We start from the raw sequence: 27,970 nt of genomic DNA on the forward strand, positions 1-27,970 counted from the left end.
TGGGAGCGCGCTGCAGGCACTAAGTCGGTGCCGGCCGCCCGGTGAGGGCGCTCAGCTGTCAGTGCCTTCTGGGGGCACCCGGACGCTGGGACGGGTGCGTCCCACACGCTGCTCTCTAGCTGTTTCTCTAGGAGTCCTGGCCCCTCGGGCTGTGCCTGGACCCACTCCCAGGAGCAGAGCCGAATCCCGGTGCAGCCCCGGGCCCAGCCGCTGTGCTCACCCGTCCCTCCCCTCCGCCCACAGGCCTCGGCGGCACCAAGTACATCTCCTTCGAGGAGCGGCAGTGGCACAGCGACTGCTTCAACTGCAAGAAGTGCTCCCTGTCGCTGGTGGGCCGCGGCTTCCTCACCGAGCGGGACGACATCCTGTGCCCCGACTGCGGGAAGGACATCTGAGCGCGGCTCCGGCGCCCGCAGGCCCGGCCCTGCAGCCCCGGCCCCGCGGCCCTGCCTCCCTGTCCCCACAGCCCTGTCCCCGCTGCCCTGCCTCCCCTGTCTCCGCAGCCCTGTCCCCCCTGTCTCCGAAGCTCTGGCCCCGCGGCCCTGCCCTCCCCTGTCCCCACAGCCCTGTCCCCCCCTGTCCCCGCATCCCTGTCCCCGCATCCCTGTCCCCCCCGTCCCCGCAGCCCCGTCCCTGCAGCCCTGTCCCCCCCTGTCCCCCCACATCCCTGTCCCCGCATCCCTGTCCCCGCATCCCTGTCCCCGCATCCCTGTCTCCCCTGTTCCCGCGGCCCCGTCCCCGCGTCCGTCCCCGCAGCCCCGTCCCCCCGTCCCCGCGACCCTGTCCCCCCGGCCCTGTCCCCGCATCCCTGTCCCCCCTGTCCCCGCGGCCCTGTCCCCCCTGTCCCCGCGGCCCTGTCCCCCCTGTCCCCGCGGCCCTGTCCCCGCATCCCTGTCCCCCCTGTCCCCGCGGCCCTGTCCCCGCATCCCTGCCCCCCCCGTCCCCGCATCCCTGTCCCCCCCGTCCCCGCGACCCTGTCCCCGCGGCCCTGTCCCCGCGTCCCTGTCCCCCCTGTCCCCGCGGCCCTGTCCCCACAGCCCCGTCCCCGTGTCCCTGTCCCCGCGGCCCCGGCCCCGCGGCCCCGTCCCCGCGGCCCCGTCCCCGTGGGGCAGCAGGGAGCGCCTCCTCGGGCCGCACCAGGCTTTCCTCTGCTTCTCAGCGATAGTCACTAGTCACATTGTGTAAACCCTCCCCCCTCCTACTAGCCCCATCCTGGGAGGAGAAACCCTTATGGAGACCTGAGATGGGAAGATGGTTGTCAGTTGTTATAACCAAGCAAGGCAAATCCAAGTGCAAACTTCCCGCTGAATATCTTTATAAATGTATCTTCCTTTCACCGCATATTTAATTTTAAGTGCAATTAAGATGTCAGGAACTTGGAAGTAATGACAAGCTGGTCCCTACAGCTGTCACTTCCTGACGTGTGAGGCCCGCAGCGTGATTGTATGACTTGCAATAAAGCTACCCAGCACTGAGTGGGAGTGAGCGCACAGTCAGGCTGCGTGATCCACTGTGCTGCGCCGTCTGTGCACTGTCCGGGGCGGGCATGTTGACTGAAACTGGATCACACCTTTCACTGACAAGCTTCCATCAGCACACGCTGCCTTCTCCGACCCTCCCCAAACTCCTGGACTTAATGCTCTGGCTTGATGCAGTGACATGAGTTCTGAGGGAGCCTGTGACAGTGGAGGCAGTTTGGGGCCCTGAGAGCTCAGAGCTTTCCTGTCGGGGAGCTTGCACTGACCTGCCTTCTCTCCGTAAGGTGCAGGACTGCAAAGGGCACTGCGCCGAGAGGCCGGAGATGGCAGCTCGCTCTGTGTATTCGCGGCGCCTGGGCATCGAGGGCATCTGGCACTGCCGGAAGTGCAGGATCACGGCTGTAAACACGCCACCCGGAGCTCCTGGCTAGGCAGCAGTCTGTCAGTCACCTGGAGAGCAGGCTACACCCCTGAAAGCACTGAGCAGTTTGTGAGCTCCAGCCTTGCATATTCAAAAGAGTAGCAATGCTGACCTGTGGTCCTCCATTTTCTGAGACAATGCCTCATGGTAAAACGATAGGGTGTCCAATCAGGAAGAATATATGCACCCCTCTGTTCATAGCAGTGCAGTTTACAATAGTTAAGATCTGGAACAGCCCAAGTGCCAATCAGTAGGAAAAAAGTGGGTAAAAAAGCTGAGGTTTCCCCAGCTGGTGGCTCAGTGGCTAGAGCACCAGCCAAGAACCAAAGAGTCCCGGGTTCGATTCTGGTCAAGGGCACATACCTAGCCTGCAGGCTCCCCACTCCATTTGGGGTGCATATGGGAGGCCACTGGTTGATGTGGCTTTCCCACGTCAGTGTTTATCTCTTCTCTCCTTCACCCCCCTCCCTTCTACTCTCTCTAAAACCAATGGAAGAGCCGGGACTGGTTTGGCTCAGTGGATAGAGCGTCGGCCTGCGGACTGAAAGGTCCCGGGTTCGATTCCGGTCAAGGGCATGTACCTTGGTTGCGGGCACATCCCCAGTTGGGGGTGTGCAAGAGGCAGCTGGTCGGTGTTTCTCTCTCATCGACGTTTCTAACTCTCTGTCCCTCTCAATTCCTCTCTGTGTAAAATCAATAAAATATATATTTAAAAAAAAAAAAAAAAAAAAAAAAATAAAACCAATGGAAGAAATGGCTTCCAGTAAGAACTAACAACAAAAAAGCTGTGGTACATTTACACCATGAAATACTATGCAGCAGTAAAAAATAATTATCTTTACCCTTAGAGACAGCATGGAGGGACCTGGAGAGTATCATGCTAAGTGAAATAAGCCAGAGAAAAGACAAGTATCACATGATGTCACTCATATGTGGAAGCTAATGAACAAAATAAACTCACAGCCGAAACCGGTTTGACTCAGTGGATAGAGCATCAGCCTGCGGACTGAAAAGTCCCAGGTTCGATTCTGGTTAAGGCAGGCATCTTCAAACTTTTTAAAGTGGGGGCCAGATCACGGTCCCTCAGAGAGCTGGAGGGCCGGACTATATGAACTACTAATTCCTACTGTAACACCTCGGCTGCGCTCACTGCCCAAAAAACCTGGCGGGCCGGATCAGACTCCTCTGCGGGCCGCATGTGGCCCGCGGGCCGTAGTTTGAAGACGTCTGGTTAAGGGCATGTACCTTGGTTGCGGGCACATCCTCAGTAGGGGGCGTGCAAGAGGCAGCTATCAATGACTCTCATCAGTGTTTCTAACTCTATCTCTCTCCCTTCTGCTCTGTAAAAAATATATTTTAAATAATAATAACAAATAAGTAAATAAACAAACAAAATAGATCCAGAGACATGGAAGCAGGGAACAAACTGAAGATTCCCAGAGGGAAGAGATTACCCAAAGAACTTGTATGCATATATGAATAGCCCGTGGACACACACCATAGAGTGGGGAAGGCCGGGGCAGCAGATGGGGAGGGTTAGAAAGGGTCACTGGAGGAAAGGGGACTTCTGTTAATAGTTCCATCAAAAAGATAAGTAGTTATAAAATGGAACGGTGCCAGGGAAAGCAGGTGGAAGCCCCGCCCGTCCGTCAGGCTGCCACCAGAGGGCGTCTGACCCCGTGAGCCAGGCCGCCAGAGTGAGTAAGCTGGAAGCTCTGCTCAGAAAGAATTAGTTGTTTTGCCACCTTCTACTTTATAACGTTAGTTGTTTTGCCACCTTCTACTTTATAACGTTAACGAGAAAACATTCAGACCGGTAAAGAACTTCTGTGCGTTTATTGGAGCCAAACTGTCGACAATGGATTGAGATAATGCTCCAGAGAATGGTGGGTTACACCTGTATTTATACATTGCCATCAAAGAGGGGACGTAGGTGGGTTACATGAAATCCATTGGTGATAGACTGGAGAGGCGGGAGAAAGCAAAGCGGGAACCCCTGGGATTGGATAAAAAGTAAAATGATGGACACATACTTAGATGGGTGCAGGAACAATTAACAGAATAATGAAGGAATTTGTGGTATCAGTCCTGGTGCCCAGCACATTAAGTTGTGCCCCAAGGGGTCCAGAAAAAGGGAAGTTACAAGTTACCCTGACATTTCAAGGGTATGTTATCACAGATGCAAAAGGACAATAGGCTCAGTTCAGGTAAAGGTTGGCCTTGTCAGTGATGATACCAGCCTAGGAGGTGACTACCCACCATAACTGCTTTCAGTTAAAGTCTAATTTCAGACCATCCTCTGTGGTTACTTTAGATCTCTGAGTTTGCAAGACTGCCATGCAGCCTCCCCTAAGCTGTCATGTCAGCATGTGGTCCCTTTCCTCCACAATAACATAGAAGTAAAAGCATTCTGGCAAATGTGCTTTTGAAAATAAAAATAGCAGTATTCCAAAAAAATAAAAGTAAAGCTTTCCAAATTTCATTATGGAACATCTTACTTGTTCCTGGTTAAAAACATAGCTACACTAAAAGTATCCAACCTTAAATTACCCAGCGTGTCAAAAACACAGATCTTAGTGGCAAGCAACTACCAGGGAGCTAGTAGCTCCATGAGATTAATAGCAAAAAGCAAAATGGCAGACTGGCCAGTTTACCCAAAACCCAGGGAAGCAGCGCCCTCAGGAGACCCACTTGCCGCTGGGGACCCAGGAGACAAGTGAGGAGCAGTGAAGGATGGGCAGGAGACGTGAGAGCATTCGCCAAGCCACACACGGAGCAACCACGCTCTTAGAAGCCTTGTCTGCTCAGAGGGCTGAGCAGAAGCTCTGACCTGGCTGAGCATTATTGTGAACATGTTCAAAGACCTAGAGGAAACCATGCTTAGAGAAGAAAGGAACATTTATAATAACCATTGCTCATCAGAGTGAGAATACCAATAACGCGGTGAACCTTTTTAAAAAGAGCCAAATGGAAATTCTGGAGTCTGAAAGTGCAATAACCAACATGAGAAACCACTAGAGAAGCTTGAGCTGAGAGGGGAGGAAATCAGGGAATGCGAAGACAGATCAATAAAGATCATGAAATCTGAAAAATGAGGGGAAAAGAAAACAATAAATAGAGCCTCAGAGAAATGCAAACCACCATTAAGTGCACCAACACATGCAAAACGGGGATACTGAGAGAGGAGAGGGAAAAGGGACAGAGAAAAATGCTTTTAAGAATTTATGGCTGGCCCTAGCTGGTTTGGCTCAGTAGATAGAGCGTTGGCTTGCAGACTCAAGGGTCCTGGGTTCAATTCCAGTCAAGAGCACATGCCTGGGTTGTGGGCTCCATCCCTCGTAGGGGGCATGCAGGAGGCAGCCGATCTATGATTCTCCCTCACCATTGATATTCCTATCTTTCTCCTTCTCCCTCTCTGAAGTCAATAAAAATATTTTTTAAGAAGAATTAATGGCTGAAAACTTCCCAAATTTGATGAAAAACATTAATCCAAAAATTATCCAGGAAGCCTGACACACAGTAGGAAAAAAATGCAAAGAGATCCGTACCCAGACATATCAGTCAAAATGCTGACATGTTGAAAGACAAAGACAAAGGGAAGACTCCTGAAAGTTGAGGACTGCGATCGGAGCCGCACCCACTCGGGGTCTGTGGAGCCCCAGGGGCCTCCACCCAGCTGGGGATCACGACATTGAACACTGCCGACTGGCTCAAAACAAAGCAGCTCTACGACAAACCACTTTGTGAGCAAGACTTTTTATTAAAAGGAAATAAAACATACAGAAAAGTGCATAAAACAAACGTTAGCAGGTAAAACTCAGCGATGGAGACGGGAGTCAGAACAGTGGTTCATTCTCTGGGGAAAGGGTAGAAGAGAACTTCAGGAATGCTGAGAAGGCTCTGTGTTTCCATTGGAAACGGCTCTGGCTAAGTCCTGCACACGGCCCTGCGTCCTCTTAAAAAGGTGTCTGGAAATATAGCCATGTCCCCTCAGCCACACGGCCTGTCCAGAGGCCTAAAATGTATACTGTTTGAATCTTTCTGGGAAGTTTGTTCTCTATCTTGATTTGGGGAGTGGTATCTCTCTCTCTCTCTCTCTGTCTCTCTCGCTCTCTCTCTCTCTCTCTCTCTCTCTCTCTCTCTCTCTCTCTCTCTTTCACACACACACACACACACACACAAAATTTACTGAGCTGTAGATTTTAAACTTTACAATGTTATGACATTTCAGATAAATGTATGTTATACTTTTTTAGTTTCCTATACTGACAGTTAATATAAAGCAAATTTGCTTGATGTGTAGCAGATTGCTCAATACCTGAAGCTCTGGGACCAGTCTCTCCCACCCGATGTTTCGGCAGCACCTGGCACTGAGCGCGTTTCCTCGTGTGCCTGGGTGAGCGACCTGTGTGGTCGCCGCGCCCCGCACCGCCCGCAGCGTTTCCTCTGCCCGGCAGACAGGGCTCCCGGCCTCGGCGGACTGCTTCCCAGGAAGCCTCCCGGGCGTGCTCTGGCTGCAAACTGCAGGAGCCTGCCTGCTCCTTCTTCCCACCTCCCTGCTCTCTCTCCTTCCACCTCCCCCTCCCTCAGCAGACAGGCTGACTTCTAGTTCTCCTCTATCAGTGGGACGGGTGCTCTCTGGAGGCCTGGCCCCAGGTTTCCCGTCCTGCGGGGCTCCGGCCGTCTCCTCACCCTAACACATTGGTTGATGGCACATCAAATGGCCTCCGCCAGTGGTGGGCAAACTCGTTAGTCAACAGAGCCAAATACCAACAGTACAACGATTGAAATTTCTTTTGAGAGCCAAATTTTTTAAACTTAAACTTCTTCTAATGCCACTTCTTCAAAATAGACTTGCCCAGGCCGTGGTATTTTGTGGAAGAGCCACACTCAAGGGGCCAAAGAGCCGCATGTGGTTCTCGAGCCGCAGTTTGCCAACCACGGGCCTACTCTGCTGGGTTCTCGTGGTCTCTTATGTTGTTGTGACAATTCTTCAGGCCTTTGGATTATTTTCAACAGAGGGATGTGTTCTGCTGAGGTGTGTGTAAGGGCAGAGGAAGGGTGTCCACGGCAGGGAACACTCCGGGAAAGGGTGACTGACAGTATCCATGGAGATCCCACACGAACAGCGATGCCCGCCCCACCCCAGAGCCCTGAGCCTTGACACAGAGCAGACACACTTACAGGAGGCATGACAGAATGCCGACAGCAAGGAGGCCGGGAGCAGGAGCCCCTCCTCTGCAGAGACCCCAGGCTGAGGCACCAGGCACACGAAGTAGAGCTAGAAACGAGCAAAAAGCCTTACAGTGCTCCCCGTGGGCTTAAATGCTCATTCTGACAGGGAGGCTGCCTGGCCTCAGAGGCAGCCTGAGGGGCTCAGGATGAGTAGGAGGTGGAAATAGAGAACTAAGATCCAGGAGACCCCGGCTCCGAGTGAGCATGGGAGCCCAGAAGGAGTGATGCTCACACAAGGCCAGCACAGGGGCAGGCTCCTGACGCAGCCCCGTCCTTCCGGGGGGAACTGCCGGCCGCACCTGCTGCGGTGATGTCTGTTGTCCGTTATGTCCCTCCCCTCTCCGCTCGCTAGTGGGCCGCTGTGTGAAAGCTGGGCCAGTGCACTTCACTCCAGGGGTGGGCGGGCGTGGAGGGGCCCAGGAAGGGGCCTGTCTCTGGTGTAAGAAAAGGGCAGGGTCCCGGTGTGGGCCGCTGCTGTCACCAGCCAGCGGCAGCCTTCAGAGTCACTCCCTCCGCACGCCTCCTCTTCCACAATCAGTGCTGCATCCCATTGCCTCCCGTCTGAAACTGAGAAAAAGCCATGGCGGGACTACGTTTAGGGAGGGCATTATTCCTAACATGCAGCACAATTTGTTTTCTCACATTGGAGATGACTGTGGGGATGCAATCTCTGAACACGAGTTTTCCTGAAACACCGAGAAGGAAAGGTCCCGGCATCACTGGCACGGAAATCAGAGCAGGGCGACTCCATCAGACACCATCAGCAGCCATCCCACTAGAAGCACGTGAACAAAAGCCCTCCCAGGTTCGGAAGCAGCTTCTAAGAGAAAATCCACTGTTTTTGGTTGGTTTCCTTAGGCTTCAAGGAATTAAAAACATAACTAGTAAACCATCTGGTACACAGAACATTTTGACTTTAATTATTAAATGTTCTTCAGTTTTTTTCTCAAACTATTTGAATGTTTAGACCGAATCAACGGAGATTAATAAAAGGGTAAAGTCCCTTGGGGCAGAGACATGTCTTATTTCAACTCCTTACGTAGAGTGTGAAAGCACAGCAAGTCCCTACTGCGTGAATGATATGTCTGTCCGGAGCATTCACGTCCGCTAGAGCATCGTCCACAGTCGGGGCACATACGAGAATCAACCAATGAATGCATAAATAAGTGGAACAACAAATCATTGTCTCTCTCTCTAATCAATCAAATAGAGAAAAGTTAACTTGACATCTCCTGTTCATTAAAATATAAAACTCCCATTGTAATTTTAAGCGGCATGACTTAAAGTAACACTGGAAATGAGTGGCGTCCGAAGGCCAGAGGCAGAGGGAGAGTATAAATCACTGCCCTCTATCCAGTTGATATGTTGTTTCCCACATGGCACAGGTGGGCCGTGGCCACTGCTGCACTGGGTACCAGAAGCGAACAGGTAAGTACACGGACAGCGGGTGGTGGGAGCCTGGCTTCTCACTTCCAGGCTGGCACTTAGAAACAAGCACAGGTCTACAGTGGTCCACACAGCATGAACTCACGTTTAGCTCTGTAGAGATACAGTGAGCTAAACGTGAGTTCATGCTTACATATAAAAACATGCACAGGCGTGTGCATATCCCAGGGTCCGCATAAACACATAGGTATTTCCTTGCTGTCACCCCGGTATCAAAGAGCACCCTAGAGCCCAGATCTTGCTTTCTAATACCATCATCCTTCAATGAAAGGAACCAAGACTCCTTGGAGAAATGGCCAAGTCTAGGATTAGAGCAGGAAATATACAAGAGGAACCTGGAGCCCTTTGTACCACCAGAAAGTAAGGAAGTGCTCCAGAGGAACCATGGGGATGTAAGGCAGAGGGACACAGCAGCCAACGGAATCCGATTTCAGTGGCCAAAGCTAAGCAATCTGAGCAAAACCAACAAGAAAGCATTACACCATTACCCAAAGTGCAAGCAGCTGAGCCCACAGACATAATTATTAAATTCTGCAGGGAATTCCAAATGGGTTATGTGGCCACTTGGCCGCTAGGTGAAGGTAATTCCACACTCCTCCCATGAAACCCTTCTCGAGCACAGCATGAGAGGAGGAAAGAAAGTAACCCCTTATAACCTGACAGTGCCTGAGCCAGGTGGCAAGGGTCTCCTCGAAAGTGTTAAAGTCGCCGGGACCGGTTTGGCTCAGTGGATAGAGCATCGGCCTGCGGACTGAAAGGTCCCGGGTTCGATTCCGGGCAAGGGCATGTACCTTGGTTGCGGGTGCATCCCCAGTGGGGAAGGGGGGGGGGTGCAAGAGGCAGCTGATTGATGATTCTCTCTCATCGATGTTTCTAACTCTCTATCCCTCTCTCTTCCTTTATATAAATCAATAAAATATATTTTAAAAAAAGAAGAAGAAGAAAGAAAGTGTTAAAGTCGCCATCAGGAGAAAATTTGGGGATCAACTGAGGTGGGGCACAGACCCTCACCCCCAAAACTTTGCAGGGGCCTGAAACCTGCTGAGGGAGTCTCCTGCCCCCATGCTGCTTAACGTCCCATGTCCAGCTCAGATTGGGTCCCGGGTAAAAGAGACTTGGCTGACAGCAGCTGACCTCTTGTAAGACTAGTTTGAGTTGTCTTGTACCCATGGTGTACAAGGGTTTTTGATATCTAAATCCAGCCTACCACCAGGAATGCTCAGGGCCTACTCAAAAAGGCAAATAATCCTTTCCCCTAATATTTACATAGTAAAATAAGATTGTTTTAGAGTAATAAATTTGACAGTAAAATAGTAGACAAGTTTTCTTTAAATTGGCTAATTGAAATAAGTGAACATCCCAGAAAAAACTAATCGCACTGGACAAAAAGCTGTTCCTAAAATGTTAACTAAAATTTTTATTGGTAGTTCATCTCAGGATAAAATCTCACAATAGGAAAGAACCTAAAGCAGTCATGTTATAGTGCAAAAAATTAAAATTTAAAAGCTATCAAGACTACATTATAAAATTTTCAAAAGCCTCCTAATATTTAAATCAAAAATGGGGGAAAGTAGAAGAATATCATGTAAAGAAAAATATCCTGAATGTAAATTACATCTAGAAAATTTGTACTTTAGAAAATTAATTGTAATGCTATCAGCAAGACACCCATAAAAAACACACATGGTGTCAAAACAAGCCAGAGGAAAATCATTTGGGCAAAAAATGAAAAAGGATCACAAGTCAAATTTATAGAAAATATCCCTTTATAAACTTTTGGTCGAAAATATGTTTGTATATTTTCAGAAAACAACTCAGAGACCATGTGGATTCTGGCAACAGAGAGGGATTGACAGGACTACTCCAACCATGCAGACAGAAGAGAAACAGTCCAAAGATGGAAGACACTTTGACACCTTGCTATACTAGCAGTCAGCAAATGTGTATCTCTGCAGGTTGCCCAGGACCAAACCAGAGAGGGTTGGATCTGCATTACCACCATTTGTCCACCATCCAGAACTGAAATATCATTGTTGACATGTACACATAAGGAACTGTTTGACATTGAAATTGGGTCTCAAAAGAACTGGTGGCCCAGAAACTCTCTACAGACTGATTCATATGCCTTTCAGCATAATAATTATTGCTTTGTCTCATTTTCAATTCTCATATTTCCAGTAGGACATGATCTCACTCATCTGTGGGAAACGGTGAACAACATAGACTGATGAACAAGAACAGACCCAGAGATAAGAAGCCTTGGGTCAGACTCTTGGACCTCAAAGAGAGGGTGGGGTCGAAACTGGTTTGGCTCAGTGGTAGAGCGTCCGTCTACAGACTGAAAGGTCCTGGATTCAATTCCGGTCAAGGGCATGTACCTTGGTTGCGGGCACATCCCCGGTAGGGGGTGTGCAAGAGGCAGCTGGTCGGTGTTTCTGTCTCTTCGACCTTTCTAGCTCTCTATCTCTCTCCCTTCCTCTCTGTAAAAAATCAATAAAATATATTAAAAAAACAAACAAAAGGGAGGATAGGGATAAAATGGAAAGATCAACCAATGGACTTATGTGCATATATGTGAGCCTAACCAGTGATCGAGGACAATAGGGGGTGGGGGCATGAGTGGAGGGTGGGGGATTAAAATGAGGGGTTGAGGACAAATATGTGATATCTTAACCAATAAAGAAATTTTTTAAAAAAAGAAAGTGTTAAAGTCGTTAAGAGAATGCACCCTAATATGATGTGATGGAAGGGCTCTTTCCTCTGATCTTCCTGAAACTCGTAATGTGCCCAATCATGAGGGGCCTTCTTCAAAACAACTAACCAATATGCTCCCAGTTGTAAAGGCTGAGAAACCTAAGGAGAGTCTGAGAAACTGGCACAGCCCAGCTGAGTCTAAGGCGTTATTGTAAAAACAAAGGTAAAGGAAAGAAAGTACACGGACAAAGTGGTATCCTGGACAGGGAAAGGACATTTGGTAAAAACTAATAAAATCGGAATAAAGTTATGGACTTTAGCTAACAATGTGTCGACACTGACTAGTCTCAAGGAAGACTACCAGCTATCAGTGGCAGGAAGCTGCCGGGAGAGGGAAACTCTCAATACGGCTGCAGTAACATTTCTATACACCGAAAACTCTACAAGGTTTATGTTTTGAAAGTTTATTTCAAAAAAAGTATGTAGCAGGGCAGAACAGACCTAACAGAAGGCTTAGCCAGATATTGTGTTCTTATATTTATAAAACTATCTTTAAGTATAACTGGTATTTTAGTCTCCTAAGGTTTAATTATTAGTCAAAGAAATGTAAATGTTTTGGTTCAAACCATTTACCTAAACACTAAAAATCAAGGCACCTGGTCAATTTTATTAGAGATTAAAAAATATTTCATGCCGAAACCGGTTTGGCTCAATGGATAGAGCGTTGGTCTGCGGACTGAAAGGTCCCAGGTTCAATTCTGGTCAAGGGCATGTACCTTGGTTGTGGACACATCCCCAGTAGAGGGTGTGCAAGAGGCAGCTGATCGATGATTCTCTCTCATTGATGTTTCTAACTCTCTATCCCTCTCTCTTCTTCTGTAAAAAAAATCAATAAAATATATTTAAATATATATTTCATGCTATTGTACACTTAACCAACCAGTCTTGTTTCTGTCTTTTGATCCAACTTGGCAAAGTCTGAACACCGCTAACAAACAGCTTCCAATTTCTCAGAATCACATACGAGGTCCTTTATGGCCTAAGATCCACCTTACCCTGGCTTCTGCCTACCTTCTCTAACTTCATTTTATACTACCCGCCCCACCAGTCTTTCTGATCTAAAAACCCATGAAGACTCAGAGTGTTCACTTCACCATGGAGACCGATGTCTGCTATCTAGTGCTGGGTAGCAAACCATCCCCAGCATTTGGCGGCTTAGCACCACCCCTTCTATTCCCTGTGATTGTGTGAGTCAGCTGCCTGGGCTCCTGCCCTGGGACCTTATGCAGTCACCACCTGGCCGGTGGAGGGGAGTGGTGGCTGTCAGCGGGGTGTATTTTTCTAACTTCTTCCCTTCACAGCTGCAGCAAGGGTCCAGGAGTGACAGCAGAAGCATTTGCTTGATCACAACCTACCATGTATAGGATGTTTTCCCCAAAAGCTTCCCATAGCTGTCACCCCTTAAAATACCAGCTTCAAAGAGGCTTTCCTAACCACTGGATTTAAAGTTTCTCACCCTGCCGAAACCGGTTTGGCTCAGTGGATAGAGACTGACAGTGGTCTGCAGACTGACAGGTTCGATTCCAGTCAAGGGTATGTACGTTGGTTGCAGGCACATCCCCAGTAGGGGGTGTGCAGAAGGCAGCTGATCCATGTCTCTCTTATAGATGTTTCTAACTCTCTATCTCTTTCCCTTCCTCTCTGTAAAAGATCAAATATATATAAAGTTTCTCACCCTAAGCCTGATTTTTTTTCTCTCACTAGAATTACCCATCATTCCTGTTCACTTTTCTGTGTCTTTTCTTTAGAAGCAGAGCTTAGTTCACATCTTTATTTTTGCTGCCACAACAGGGAAGACAACCAACTTTATAACAACTGGCAGGGCAAACCATGTCAGTTAATACTAAGAGCACATTAGTAAAAATCTAAATGGAAATAAGATTGTTTTGGTTACTTCTGTCCAGACAAAAAAATCAAGGACCTAATTTTTAAGTTCAAGGCAGGTGACCTGAGGCTCTTCCTAGTAAATTTAGAGCTTCACTATCAACATTAAGACACCAGTTTAGAAATTAACTTACTTAAGACCACCCAAACACAAATAAGCCCTCAAAGAATCTCTGCTTTGTCCCAGTTAAATAATCTTACAAGGGCCCAGCGGGCATGGCTCAGTGGTTGAGCGTCGGCCTATGACTCAGGAACTCAAGGCTCAATCCCTGGTGGGGGTGGGAGGCTGCAGGAGGCAGCCAATTTTGATTCTCATCATTGATGTTTCTCTCTCTCCCTCTCTGAAACCAATTTAAAAAATACATACATATATATATATGTATGTATATATATACTGTATATATATATATATGTATATATATATACTCTCACACACACATATATGTATTTTTTGTTTTAATTTTTTTAAATAAATCTTTATTGTTCATATTATTACAAATGTTCATTTTTTTTCCCCTCCGTTGCTCCCCTCCACCAGGTTCCCACCCACCCTCTGCCCTTTCCCCACCCCCCATTGTCCTCATGCATAGGTGCAGTTGATGTTCAGTCTCTTCCTGCAACCCCCACTCCCCCTTTCCCTGAGAATCATCAGTTCACTCCCCTTCCATACCTCTGATTCTATTATATTCACCAGTTAATATTGTTCATCAAATTTTTTAATTCCCTTTGTTTTTAGATTCACTTGTTGATAGTTGCATATTTATTGTTCATAATTTTAATCTTTATTTTCTTCCTCTTCCTAAAGAACCCCCTTCAGCAATTCATATAATTCTGGTTTGTCGGTGATGAACTCCTTTAGCTTTTTTTTATTTTATTAGTGAAGCTCTTTATCTGGCCTTTGATTCTGAGTGATAGTTTTGCTGGGTAATTTTTGGTTGTAGGTTCTTGCTATTCATCACCTTGAATATTTCTTGCCATTCCCATCTGGCCTGCATGGTTTCTGTTGAGAAGTCAGCTGACAATCATATGGGTGCTCCTTTATAGGTAACTACCTGCTTTTCTCTTGCTGCTTTTAATATTCTCTCTTTGTCTTTTGTTCTTGGAACTTTAATTATGATGTGTCTTATGTGGTCCTCTTTGGATTCCTTTTGTTTGGGGTTCTGGGCGTTTCCTGGACTTGTAAGTCTAATTCTTTCACCAGGTGGGGGAAGTTTTGTCACTATTTCTTCCAGTATGTTTTCGGTATCTTGGTCTCTCTCTTCTTCTGGGACCCCCATAATTCTGATGTTGGTTCGCTTGAAGTTGTCCCAGAGGTTTCTTACATTATCTTCAATTTTCTGGATTCTCTTGTCTTCTTGCTTCTGTGGAGGAGTGTCTTCTGGCTCTTTATGTTCCAAATATTTGACTTGTTTCTTGCGATCTTCCTTTCTGTTTTTAGGACTCTGTATGATATTTTTTTATTTTAGACAATGTATTCTTTATTTCTAGTTGATCCCTTTTCATATCCTCATAGGTCTTGTTTATTTCATTGGCCTTTTCTAGAAAATTCTTGAAAAACCTTATAAACGTGGTTTTGAACTCTATATCCAGTCGCTTTAGTCCTCCATTTCTTTCATTTGTGAGGTTTCCTTGTCTTGGCATTTTTACTGCTTCCCTGAGTTGGTAGGGTGGCTTTGTGTGCTAAGGTGTCCTATATGGTTCAGTGGGTCAGTCTCCCAGTTACCTGAGGTGGGCACTCTTGGTGCCCCCGTTTGTGGACTGTGTGTATAGCCTTGTTGTAGTTAAGTATTGATTGTTGTTGGTATCACTGGGCGGAACTGACCTCCAGGCCAATTGGCTGTAAGGATCAGCTGTGTCTATGCCAGGGGACAGCCTTATTTGACTAGACTTGGAAAATTGCAAAAGCCTCTGTGCTCAGCTTGGATGGGGTGGAGCCTACAGCTTTGGCTTACCCTTAGCCCCACCCTATGAGGTTCCTGAGTTTCAGTGTTCCTCAGTGTCCTTTGGTACTCGCTGCAAGCACCTCTGAGAAAGGTGCCCTCAAATTTCGCCTGCAACCGAATAATCTAGGTTCTCCCTCAGAGCCCAGAACTGGGGTTTAGTGCAGTTGAAGTGGGGTTCAGAGCAGTCTGGAGCTTTTGTCTCCTTCCCACTAGGGCAATCCAGCAGCACAGTCAGCAATCCGTCTTCTGTGCGCAATGTGCGTGCCTCCAGGACTTCCTTTCACCGCTCGCCTGAGTTTCTGCCTTACAGCCCAGACTCCCTCCGTATGAGCCTGGGTCCCTAGGATCTTGCCCAGAACTGGGGTTCAGTGCAGTCGGAACTGGGGCTCAGCACAGTCCAGAGCTTTTATCTCCTTCCCGCTAGGGAACGCCAGCCAGGCAGTCAGCTGCCCCTCTCCGGCTCCGTCCTCTCCCCATGTGCACACTGCATCTCCGTACCTTAGGCTTTTACGGCTCCTCTGATTTTCCTTCTGGTTTTCTCTTTCCTTCTAGTTGTAGAATTTCCAGTCAGTCAACTTTCCTGTAGTTCTGGATAATGTCCATTTTGTATTTTAGTTGTATTTTTTTTAAATTTGTTTTGTGAGGCTGCAGTTAGGCGTTTACTTATGCCGCCATCTTGGTTTCTCCCCCCCCCCCCCTTTTTTTTTTCCTTTAAAGAAAGTTTACAAGGGATGAGGTTTGGGAACTTGTCTCCTTCCCCGAGCACAGTGGGGTCAGTGTCAGCCTGTCGCCCTGGGGAGTCCGGGATGCCAGGCCGCTGCAGCCACGCTCCTTCTGCTCCTTTCCAGCAGCGCCCGAGGTGGGGGCATGTCGATCATGCTGGAGCTCAATCAGTCCAGAAACAGACTTTACTATAAAACTGACAGCATTCAATAACACTTACCGTATTTTTCGGACCATAAGACGCACTTTTTCCCCCCCAGAAGTGGAGGTAAAAGTCCCTGCGTCTTATGGTCCAAATATAGCCTACACATATACTTTAAAAAAAAAGTTTTTTTACTTGCCCGGCTCTGTGTGGTCTCTGTGTGCTTGCCCGGCTCTAAAATGGTTCTAAATGCTGCTGTTTACTTTACAGGGCTGATTACATGTGTTTATGACTGTGATGTTGGGTTTTAATGCACATAAAATATTTTAGGACACTATTTGTTTCAGAATCTTTTTTTCTTCATTTCCCTTCTCTAAAAACTGGTGCGTCTTATGGTCCGGAGCGTCTTATGGTCCGAAAAATACGGTACTCAAATAAAACGAGATCAAGTCATTACGGAGTATTTTTTTCATTTTATTTTTTTACAAATGACAGGCCTACTCAGTCATTTTATTCAGTTTATTTAAATAAGGATAAGGCTACTTAAAAGACTTTTTACATACAAAAAAATGTACATTACAAGGTTAAACTTTCTGTACTCAATTACAAAACCTGTACGAGCATTTAATAAAAGAGCACACTTAAAAATATGTGAAGTCCCACAGTAGAGAACAGAGGAGGCTCTGACATACATGTGATTTAAGCTACTGGCAGTTTTACTTAATGTAAGTTTTAAAAAGGTCACTGCTATTGAATGAGTCTCTAGATCAGTTTAGAATTGTTTCTGAAAACTTAAGCAACCAAAATATTACTTCAAAAAAATAATTACAATTCTGAGGAACTTGAATATAGCAAAAACAGCAGCCTCACGGCAGAAGCTGAACCAGCTTCCCACAGGCCTGGCTGCGGAGCGTGGGGCGCCGCAGCCGCAGCCCCGAGGCCGTGCGCCTGGCCCCGGGCTGGTACTCAGAGCTCTCGCGCAGCCCGATCTCCCGGCTCAGGGCGGACCGGGCGGGCTCCGCCGCAGCGAATGAGCAGGCCCCGCTGTGTGACCACGCCTGAAGCTCAGGATGTACAGAAAGGAGGAAGGAGATGAAGGCAAAGAACATGAAAATGTGGGAAAGGAAACATGAGCAAGGAAAACGGGGAACCAAGAGGGGGAGGAAGAAAAGAACGAGACCACCTGGCAAGGGCAGGCAGCGGTCAAGTGCCTGTAACTCCACCTCAGAGGCCACCCTCTGACACCAATGCCATTCGCCTTCCTGCCCCAACAAGAAGCACTGGCTCTCCTGGACGACAGAATCGAGAGCAGCAACAGTAACCTGTGTCAGGGAGTACAGAGGATTCCGAAGTTGTCAGCCATTCAAGGCCTTCTCAGCTCCAAAGCTCACCAAAGCAACACCCCTTCCCGATTCCCGTCCGCCCTGGCAGGCTTGGCGGGCTCGGCGGGCTGCTCCCGCACGGAGACGTGGAGGACGGCTCGCTGCACCGGAAGGCACCCGCTCCGGGAGGTTGGTGTCTGGGCCACACAGACCCAGCTTAGCTCCTCCACATTTCAAACTCAAAGTAGGTCGAGAACATGCTGCTATATGAGCGCTGACTCTGAATGTTCATAATATAAACTTCAATTTGAAGCAACAATGTTACACAGTTCAGCTGTTAATACCAACCTACTTCGTAAGTTAAATATACAAATTAAAAATTAATTTTCTGAATAACTAAAAATAAGTTTCCACTGACTTAAAACTGTCAAATGGCTAATTCTCCCTTAACTAAGAGAGAAATGCAGATGAAAGCAGAAGGAACAACTAAATAAATGTCATTCTATCCTAAAATCTGCACTTTTCAAAATGTCCCTTAACATAGTTATACATCAGCGCTGCAGACAACTGCGTATTTAATGATTTACCATAACATTAACAATTTATGCAACACTCAGATGCATCCACTTTGTCTTATGTGAACAGATGCAGGCTGGAGGACAGGACTGAAACCACAGGGTAAAGTTTCAGTACAGCCTTCACCAGCACGGTGGAATTCCTTCTTCCTAAGGCTATTCAATAGCTCCATTAAAATGCTTGTTTTCACAAATCCAAGGAGGAATGAGACTGCTCTAAAAAGTACTGAAAAGACAAACCCCAATTTGAAGATCAATCGTACAAGGGAGAAAGTATAAGGGACAAAGTATCAAGTGTTCGCGCACTTGGCTAAAAACACACGGTAGAAAAGTGAACACTGGAACTCACGAGTGTGAGGAATGACCTTGCTCACTGACTCAATTATGCCGCTGGAACAAGACCACTCAGCACACACCTCAGAGATGCCGCGGGACAGCCCTGTGGGCAGCGAGCGCTCTGTGCTGCACCAGCAGGGACCCGGCCAACTGGCCCTCTGTGCTGTCACTGGTCCTGACTTCCGTCCTGCCCCTCCTGTGCCGGCCGATCGGGGTCACACCGAGGTTCCCCCTGCACCACCATGCTACACTCCTGGACTCTCCTAACTTCTACAATTCCTCCTCCTCTTCCTGTTCACTACTTCCTGCCAACAGGCACCACCCAACACGATTCCTTCACCTGGAGGCTCTCAGTCTGCCTCAGTAAGCTCCTGGAGGGAGAGCCCTGAGCCGATGAGCTCAGCCGCTCCTGAGAAGAGTAGGAAGGACAGCTGTGCGACACGGACATCCTGAAGGGTGGGCCTGGGCAACCCTGACCAGTCCACTCATGAGAAACCAATTCTGTTCTGACTTCAAGGGAAGGAGCTACTAGCAAGCACTTAGGGAACAGCAAGTTTATCTGAATAGTCTGAGTAGCTTATTGGCAGCGAGGCAAATATGCTTTCCTCGGTGAACTTCAAGGATGAAAGGGCAGTATTTACTAAAATACTGTGATGAGCTGTTATATCCTTTTGCTTGGGAAAAGAAAAATTGTGAACTTCTAAATATTTGAGTAAAAAAAAAAAAAATCTCAAAGTTCTCTAAAGACTGAAACAGATAATGAGAATAATTCCTAAAATTCATCAGATGCTTTATGATACACCAGACTTGTAGCTTCCTGATTTGACTAGGGTCAACATAAACGACTTATAGTAAGCCATTCATTTAAAAAGAAATTCCTTCCGCCCTGGCTAGTGTGGCTCAGCTGGCTGGGCGTCGGCCGTGCAAAGAAAGGTTGCTGGTTCAGTTCCAGGTCAGGGCATGTGGCCCAGCTGCGGGCTTGATCCCCAGTAGGGGGCGTGCAGAGGAGGCAGCCGATTAACATTTCTCTTACATGGATTTTCTCTCTCTCTCTCTCTTTCTCTCTCTCTCTCTCAAATCAATAAAAACATATTTTTTTTTTTTAAAAAAGATAAATTCTTACCCAATCAGGGAATAAAAGGCAATTTTTTTCCTTTCAAATGGAGGGAGGAAGGCAGGGAGAGAGGAAAAGACTTTATTCTTTGAACCTAATTTTAAACCTTTAGAAATTTTTCAAAATAATCAAGCTCTCTATAAATACTGTCAATATATGTGAACTGTTTGAAAACTACAGTTATATTTACATTTTTGGAACCTTTCCTTCATGGCCATGTAACGTGTTGTATCTTCCTCTTTGCTTCTGGGGGTTTCTGGTTATCCTAAAATAACATAAACAGAAATCAGTTTATACTTACAAAAGTGTCAGAGAACTGAATGACTATTTTTAAACCACCAAGGTTTACTACCAACATACACATGGTAGATCCCTGCTGCCATCTAGTGGAGAGACCTTAGATTAGGAAAAAAAGCAAGCCGCCTTGGCTCCCACTTTTCTAGCTGTGGTTCTCAAAGGTGTGCACCTTAGAATCGCCCGGGGCACTCACAAGCATGTCCGGACCTGGCCTATCCCAGGACCAATCACATGCGAGGAGGCTCTGACCCTGACTTTCTGAAGCTCCTGTAGGTGGCCCTAGGGTACTCAGGGTTGGGACCACTTACTGCTCCTGGGCTGCTTCCCCCTGCAGAGCCCATGTCCTCCCTCAATCTCACACTCCAAGACCTTAACAGGAGAATGGATTTCTTTTTTTTTTTTTTTTAATCATACCTTGGAGCCTAGTGTGTAGCTCAGGTGGGTGGAGTATCTATCTACCCACACACCAAAGGGTGGCAGGTTCAATTCCTGGTCAGGGCATATATGGGAGGCAACTCATCAATATTTCTCTCTCCCTCTGACCCTAAAATTAACAGAAAACATATTTTTGGGTGAGGATTAAAAATAATTAAAACCATACCTCTGAAAGAAAAATTTTGAGAAAACGTTTTCTCAAAAAAAAAAAAAATCCTTGAAGCTCACTCCTCACTGTAGTATTTGAGGGTGGATTCCTCTTCCCATTCCTACCCCCTCTTTCCTGCTAAGGTGACCGAGTTAAGTGTGGAGGCAACATGGTGCCATAAGAGCATGTCCTGGGGCCAGGTGTGAATTCTAACTGCAATCTGGCTGCTTATTAACTCTGCAACCCTGGACACAAGTTTATTTAAATTATCCAGTCTTTTTCTCATCTGTGAAATGGAAATAACTGTTGTGTCTACATCACAGGATTACTAAAAGGATTCAAAGAACTAATGTAAGAATTTAAGGATGGTTGGATACACAATAGCTTTCTTTTTCTAGAGTATACTATTTTAGATTGAACTACTGAGTTTTGATCCCTTTGACACACAATTTGGAGATAATAAACCCAAGTATATACTACAAAAATGTGCTACAGATTCAATGTCAGTGTCCCCTCTCAAAAGTCGTATTAAAACTGAGCTCCCAATGTGGTATTTGGAGGTGGGGCCTCTGGGGTGATAGTTAATGGCAGAGGAGCCCTCATGAATGGGGCTGAAGCTTTTATACAAGAGACCCAGAGAGGGGCCTGTCCCTTCTGCCACGTGAGGTCCCGGACAAGCAACTATGAACCAGGAAGAGGGCTCGCACCAAATCTGCCAGGGCTGTGGTTTTGGACTTCCCAGCCTCCAGGGCTGTGAGAAATAACCGCTTGTTGCTTGAGTCATCCAGTCAATGGTACTTTTTGATAAACAAAAGTTATAAAACTGCTGGACCTTTACATAATCTCATAAATTGAACTCTAAATAAACTGTGTAACTGTATCATGTTTTCCAGCATCTAAAATGCTTAAGTTCAGCAGAACACAACGTAGTCGATTCCTCCAAGTGCCCTCTACCCTCAAAGGAAGGGACATTTAAGGGGCAGGGGAGGCAAGTGGTAAATCCTAGAGTGGCTTCAGTGAAGTGCAAAACAATGTGACCCTGCACCAATTACTTAACATGCCGAGCCTTGCTAACAAGAGTATTTCTTTCTGCCCTAGCCGGTTTGGCTCAGAGGAAAGAGCGTCGGCATGAGTCTAGCATGGGTTCGATTCCGGTCAAGGACACATGCCTGGGTTGCGGGCTTCATCCCCCATGAGGGGTGTGCAGGAGGCAGCCAATCAATGATTCTCTCTCATCACTGATGTTTCTACCTCTCTCCCTCTCCCTTACTCTCTCTTTACACATTTTAAGCAGGAAAAAAAACCTGCGTGTACTTTTAAGAAAGCATCAGTTTATCAACATGGATTTATGAGAAATGAGATGTGAACATCGGACAGATCACGTGAGGGCTAACGACCGGCCTGCAGCAGTGACTACTCAGAGCCCTCGCTCCCTTCCCATGAGCGTGGGACCCGCCCACTCACCGCGGCCTCGGCTTCTTCTTTCGGAGCAGCTCGCTTTAGCTTCACCGGCGTCGTTCCCACGGGGGACAAAGGACTTTTCCCATGCGCTAAGTCATGGTTCTGTTTAGTGTCATTGTTACTGTGTTCCGTCTTATTGTTCACGGGCAAATTGGAAGACAGAATTAGGGGTGACACACTCGAAGAGGAACTGGATAACTTTCGAAAGGCATTACTGGTAGCGCCTGCCTGAGGCGGAGGCTTGAGTCGATCATTGTCCCCATTCTCCGTCTTTCTCACTTTTATGCTTGTACTTGTCGAACTTCCGTCAAACACAATGAGAGGTCTCTTCTTTGACACATCTCCACTGCTGCTCCTGAAATCAGAGACACAGCTTCATGAAAGATGCCATCTGGAATGGATGGCAAAGCAGTTACTAGGATGTAAAGTTAAAACAAACAATGACCCCAAAAAATTTACTGATAAGACGAATCTATTGTAAGTAGGGCCAATGGGAAAGAAATTTTCTTTTACTCTCTAAATGAAATAACAATTTTCTGGTGCTTTAAAGTTTAAATATTTGTTGACATGATATTTAAAGAGAGTGTTGTTGTATACACAAGAGTGTTATTTTTAAAACATCAATTGACCAACTAACCCTAAAAGGTAGAACAGAATTTCCTAGCAATTAAAAATTCTTTTAATTTTTAAAAATCACCATCTTAGCCGAAACCGGTTTGGCTCAGTGGATAGAGTGTCGGTCTGCAGACTGAAAGGTCCCAGGTTCGATTCTGGTCAAGGGCATGTACCTTGGTTGCGGCACATCCCCAGTAGGGAGTGTGCAAGAGGCAGCTGATCGATGTTTCTCTCTCATCGATGTTTCTAACTCTCTATCTCCTCCTCTCTGTAAAAAATTAATGAAATATATTTTTTTTAAATCACCATCTTATTGATAGGGTTATCTTGACCATGCACTACTATTTAGAAAGGATAATAAAATACAAAACTATACCAAGATGACCATAGCAGCAGTCTATATACAACGATATGGAGCATTCTGCTCCATTCATGAAGGTCGCTTAAGCCAAGGCATTTTCTACAATAACTGGAACTGTAACATCTGTTTGATTTGAATTTTAAAATTCAGCTTCTGAAAAGCTAATTTCCACTCTTAATTGTAAAGATAATAAAAGCATTTCATTTGTTCAATGAACAGGTTTATGATTTAAAAAAAAAAAACCTTTTATTTAAACAAGCTTAGCAGGAAGAACTCTCCAGCCTTGCTACACAAAGTGTGGTCCAGGGACTAGTAGCATCTGTGGTATCTAGGGAGCTTGTAAAAAATTCAGACTCTGCCTTTTATCCAAATCCCAGGTGATTAGCAAAATTCACCGACAACCATTTGACAGAAGATGAAAAATAAACCCAGTGGAATCCACTGCCACTGCAGGAGGCGAACAGGACTGCGAGCAGGCGCCATGAGAGTTCAACCTCAGAGCAAGGGGCGCCTCAGGCCTGAGCAGCACTGCAGTGAACACTGTCCAGCTCGGTGGGACCAGGCACGTCACAGCACTTCTCCAGAGCTCAGTTCTTCCAGAGATGAGACAGCAGGCGACTCAGTAATGCTTGGTGATCTTAGATCCTTTCAGCTTTAGTGCTCTGATACTGGAGTCAAATTGTGATTTTTAAAAACAGAGCCAAAGATCCTTTCAAAGTGACTGTGAGGGCCTAAAAGAAGCCATCATATGAAATAAAGTATGTCAGGATTGAAAGCTTTGCCTAAGACAGTGGTTGGCAAACTGCGGCTCGTGAGCCACATGTGGCTCTTTGGCCCCTTGAGTTTTTAGAAAAAGCCAACTTAGGAGTACCCTAATTAGGTCAATAACAATGTACCTACCTATATAGTTTAAGTTTAAAAATTTTGGCTTTCAAAAGAAATTTCAATCATTGTACTGTTGATATTTGACTGAGTTTGCTGACCAATGGCCTAGGACACATGTGTCAAACACAAGGCCCGCGGGCCAAATCCGTCCCGCCAGGCCTTGCAATGTGGCCCGCACCGTGCTGTCATCACTGCACTCCGCTGCGTTTCCATCACAATGACAGTTTATGACTGTTCAGTAAACCATTCGGCCCGCGATTTAGGCTGGATTTTAGATTTTGGCCCCTTCTCTGATTGAGTTCGACACCCCTAGCCTAGGACAATGTGCCTGAATGTGCAGATAAAGAATACTTTCCCAGTAAGAGTCAAAGAAAGTAAATGAAAGATATGCACAGCATAATCCAAATTTATGAAAGTTGACACTAATACACAGCCTGTACCAATAAGCAACCAGCGAGCTAACTGATGCTCAATCTGAACCGCATGTGTTCCTGATCAAAAGTGGGACTGCACGCTTATTTACTTTCCAAAAGACTCTGAGCACGTGTGCCCATTATTCCTCAACTATTCTACTCCTTGGAGAATAACCTCCCTATTGGTCATGAGTTTTTCTTCATTCTTCACAATGAGTAAAACCAGGAACCAGAGTGAGCATCCTGCCCTCACTCCATCACTACTGCACTGCCCGTGCCAGTACCTTACCAACAGAAGGCCTCGAAGAAGATTCAGTAATCAATAACACCCACTTGCCATGTAAGTGACATAGGAAAAGAAACTAGCTCACTTAGGGATCTCTGGGTACTTTGTCCTCATTAACTAACCAACCGTACTGATTAATCACATGTACCTTTAAATGGGAAATTCATCTGCTGTGGTTCTAAAAACACTTTCCTGGAATTTAGAAATCTGAAATAGTGTCCCTGAAGCTGTATGAGTCTCTCCATTTCTGTATTATTCAAACACCTTAGAGTCTTGATTCTATTTTTTCTCACAATTCAGCACATGTTGTTGGCTCTGGCTCTGCCTAAAATACATCCAGACCCAACCACTTCTTATCAAGTCCAGTGCCACCTCGGCCAGTCTCCACCAGCTGTTGTCTGGATCACTGCAGTCTGCTAAGTGGTTTCCCCGTCCCTCCCCCACCTTCAATCACTTCTCAGCATGGCAGCCAGCATGACCCTGTTAAAATGCACTTCAGATGGTGTCACGACTCTGCTCAGAACCCTCCACTGCCTTCTCAACAGACCAGACACAGTTCTCACAATGCCTCACAAAGTTTTCTGTGATCGACAGTCTCCACTCACCCCAGTCAACCTCACCCCCTCGCCCTCTGAATCTCCCCGCCCAGCCTGTGGTCTCCTGCTGTTCGAGGGCACTCTCCTGACCCGTTACTGCATTCTGCCTGGAATGCTAGCTTGCTCACTACTCGCTACGTCTCTCTACTGAACTGGCATTTCTCAATGAGGCTGTTCCTGGCCACGTTAACTAAAACTGTAAATCCTCTCACTGTTTTTTCTTCTGTCATGATGTAACATACAATATATTTTACTCAATTTTTTATTATGTTCCTTCATATTAAAATATGAGCAAGAAATTTTGTCAGTTTTATTCATGGTCTATGGACAGTGCCTGGTGCTCAATAAATAGTTGAGTAAATGAAATCCTTTTTACCTAAATTTACCTAGGGAGGGGGGGGAAAAGGCAAAATTGTTTAGTCCTAGCCGGAGCCGGTTTGGCTCAGTGGGTAGAGCGTTGGCCTGCGGACTGAAAGGTCCTGGGTTCGATTCTGGTCAAGGGCACATACCTTGGTTGCGGGCACATCTCCAATGGAGGGTGTGCAGGAGGCAGCTGATTGATGTTTCTCTCTCATCAATGTTTCTAACTCTCTTTCCCTCTCAATTCCTCTCTATAAAAAAATCAATAAAATATGTTTTTTAAAAAATTGTTGAGTCCTATAAGATGAAAACCAGAAGCATTAAAAAGTACCTTTTAGTCTCGTTTTTTAGTTCATGTTGCTCTCTTTTCTTTTCCATCATTTTCCCCCATCTGTTCTTTGGCAAATCTCTCTGAGGCAATGGTATTGCATGTTGGACATACAGATCAGTAAGATTGTCTTTGTTTATTCTTATATCATTTTCAACAGCTATGTTCTTCTGTGGGAAAGAAAACAAAAATAATTTCAAAACAGCATCCTACTTTTAACAACTAACCAACTACCTACCTAACAGGGCAGAACATCACTGCTTAAATAAAAAACTATAAAACCATTGTTACAATTAGACACATGCTTGAGGGTCCTTTATAATACTGAAAAAAACAGTATTATAAATAGGTCAAGCTCTGGAAATATTAGGTTCAGCCTCATCTTAAAGGCAAAGGGCACATGTCCTCGGGGTGACCAGCACTGCTGGTGTGTAGCCACCATCCCAGGCAGTAAGAGCATGTCCACTGACATCCCTAACTTATGAAGAGAACAACGAAGGAAAATTAGAACAGAAATGTGGTCATGGGCTCACCTACAATTCTGAAAGGCTTGCAAACGCTTGTGTGTAATAGAACCAACTAAACAAATCCAATCCTTGCCCTCTGTTAAACTTTTTCCAATCCCTTTTTCCCTTAAAAACTTAAAAGCACAATTTTACTCCTTTTCTATCTTATACTAGATGGGCCTTTATATCAATTTTCACTCTATTCACTCACTCAGAGATGTGTGGAAACCCTGAGGGTCCTCTGAGATGGCATTCTGGTAGAATGCACTGGCCGGTTAGATAGGGAAGCACTGCTTAGGGGCAGAGGTGCTCCAACTGTGGTCCCTGAACTAGAAGCAAGAACTTGCTAAAAAAAAAAAAAAAAAAAAAAAAAAAAAGCAGATGTTCAGGCCACGCCTCAGAACTACTGACTCCGACAGAAAGGGGATGAATCTCGCAAAATACGTGTTTTAACAAGTCCTGTGGCGACTCTGCTGTGCCTGTTTGAGAAACACAGGCCAAAGGTAACTGGCATCACCAAAGCATAGGGCTTGGTGAGATTAGACAGAGATACAGTACTGAAGGTTCAAAAACAGAAGCAAAACAAAGTATTACACATAGGACCCCAAGGAAACGTTCAATAATTCTCTACCACTTTGCACAAAACATCACTTTTTGTCTTCTTTTTCGTCTACTATCAGCGGCCACAGTAGCTGAAAAGGAGCGAACGCTACCCCGAGAGCCCCGAACCCCGGACTCTCTTCCTGGCTGATCCCTCACCGCAATCGCGGTGGGTGAGCCGGAAGCCAGGCCGTGCACCTGCTGCCCTCCCTCCTCTGTGGCCGCGGGGAGCGAGCGGAGCGCGGGCCGTTCTCCGGTGCAGCCCGGTCCCCGACCCCGTCCCCGTCCCCGTCCCCGCCCCCCGCGACCCTCCCGTCCCCTCTTCCTGCTCATCACAGGCCGCGAGGGCCGCCGAGGACTCCTCTTTGCGAGCCATCAGGAACCCCAAGAGGTAAGTCCGAACCCCCGGGAATCCCTGATGTGCGGGACGGCTCCTTCGCGTGGGGGCGCGGGGACCGGGTCGGCCGGCGTGGAGTCGCCGGCCGGCGGAGTGTTCCCGCCAGGGCACCCGCCCCGGGCCCGGCGCCGACCTGCTCCAGCGTGAGCAGCAGGAACTCCCGGGACAGCAGCTCCGGGTGCAGCAGCAGCTCTGAGTCCGGGCAGCGGCGCCCGCCCGCGTCCCCCGCCATCGCCGTCGCCCGGACCCGCCGGCTACCCACAAGGCCCCGCGCAGGAAGCGTCCCGGAAGTGACGCGTGGGCGGGCCGAGCGTGTCATCCCCGGGCGCCGCGCGTGCGCTCCGGCGCGGGGCGGGGCCTGCGGGGTGGCGGGCGGGCTGCGGGGAGTCCGCCCTGGGGGACTGGGGAGCAGAGGTGTCTGCGGCGGCCGGAGGAGAGCGCGGGAGCGGGGCCGCCCTCCGCCGCGGTGGCGGCTCGCTGTCCCGTGGTCTGCAGTTTGCGCTAACACGCTCACTGTGCTGAGGCCCGGGACGTGGTGCGGGCGCCGCACAAGCAGGTGGAAAGTGAACACGGTGCAGGGCGCCCCGAGGAGAATTTATGGTTTAGGGGGCGGGAGGGCTGCACAGCACCGCCCCGGGGGCACGGGGTGGTCGGCGGCAGACCTCGGCGCTGGAGTTCCATCTCTGCAGTCACCGCGGGGACTGTCGGCGGGGCTGGGCGGGGCTGGAATGCAGGCGTGCGGTCTGTGGCCCGAAGCTTACTAATGGCCCTTAAGGATCACATTGCCCTACGGTCCTAACATTTCCCCCCCTTCCTATCTGTTAATAATTATTCTTAATGGAATGGGGCAAAGGTCTCTTCTGTCCGTGGGCCCAAGGGACTAGGCCCACTGGTGCTGTGGACAGGGGT

General features: G+C 47.3%; 2 protein-coding genes across 11 annotated transcripts in view; one reads left to right on the forward strand and one right to left on the reverse strand.

The window, feature by feature from the left end:
- Positions 1 to 1,494, forward strand: part of FHL2 (four and a half LIM domains 2) — a 48,098-nt gene extending 46,604 nt beyond the window's left edge. For 5 of the 7 annotated variants that reach the window (XM_045587274.1, XM_045587275.1, XM_045587272.1 and 2 more), the window contains exon 6: positions 244 to 476. In XM_045587274.1, the coding sequence (XP_045443230.1) occupies positions 244 to 395 (152 nt within the window). In that variant the 3' untranslated portion in view covers positions 396 to 476. Of the gene's footprint in view, positions 1 to 243; positions 477 to 1,037; positions 1,058 to 1,079 lie in introns of those variants that run through there. The other 2 variants (XM_045587271.1, XM_036453987.2) reach the window with 2 other exon arrangements.
- CUNH2orf49 (chromosome unknown C2orf49 homolog) lies at positions 116 to 27,351 on the reverse strand. Of its 4 annotated transcripts, XR_004990726.2 has the most exons (7): positions 27,195 to 27,351; positions 25,562 to 25,728; positions 21,718 to 22,069; positions 19,564 to 19,638; positions 17,516 to 17,699; positions 16,222 to 16,229; positions 116 to 127 (listed from the first exon to the last, which is right to left on the reverse strand). XR_004990726.2 is itself a non-coding variant. In XM_036453989.2 (5 exons), exons 1-4 carry the CDS (start codon positions 27,291 to 27,293, stop codon positions 19,582 to 19,584), a joined length of 675 nt encoding a protein of 224 aa, XP_036309882.1. In that variant the 5' UTR covers positions 27,294 to 27,351; the 3' UTR covers positions 7,441 to 7,695; positions 19,564 to 19,581. The 4 variants fall into 4 exon arrangements, 3 of the variants coding, with proteins under 3 accessions (XP_036309882.1, XP_045443233.1, XP_036309881.1); XM_036453989.2 differs by lacking the exons at positions 116 to 127; positions 16,222 to 16,229; positions 17,516 to 17,699 and adding an exon at positions 7,441 to 7,695; XM_045587277.1 differs by lacking the exons at positions 116 to 127; positions 16,222 to 16,229 and having other exon boundaries at positions 16,480 to 17,699.
- Between the last annotated feature and the right edge of the window lie 619 nt (positions 27,352 to 27,970).

This window comes from Pipistrellus kuhlii, unplaced genomic scaffold (assembly GCF_014108245.1).
Source record: "Pipistrellus kuhlii isolate mPipKuh1 unplaced genomic scaffold, mPipKuh1.p scaffold_m20_p_27, whole genome shotgun sequence".
In the NCBI taxonomy this organism is placed as follows: Eukaryota; Metazoa; Chordata; class Mammalia; order Chiroptera; family Vespertilionidae; genus Pipistrellus; species Pipistrellus kuhlii.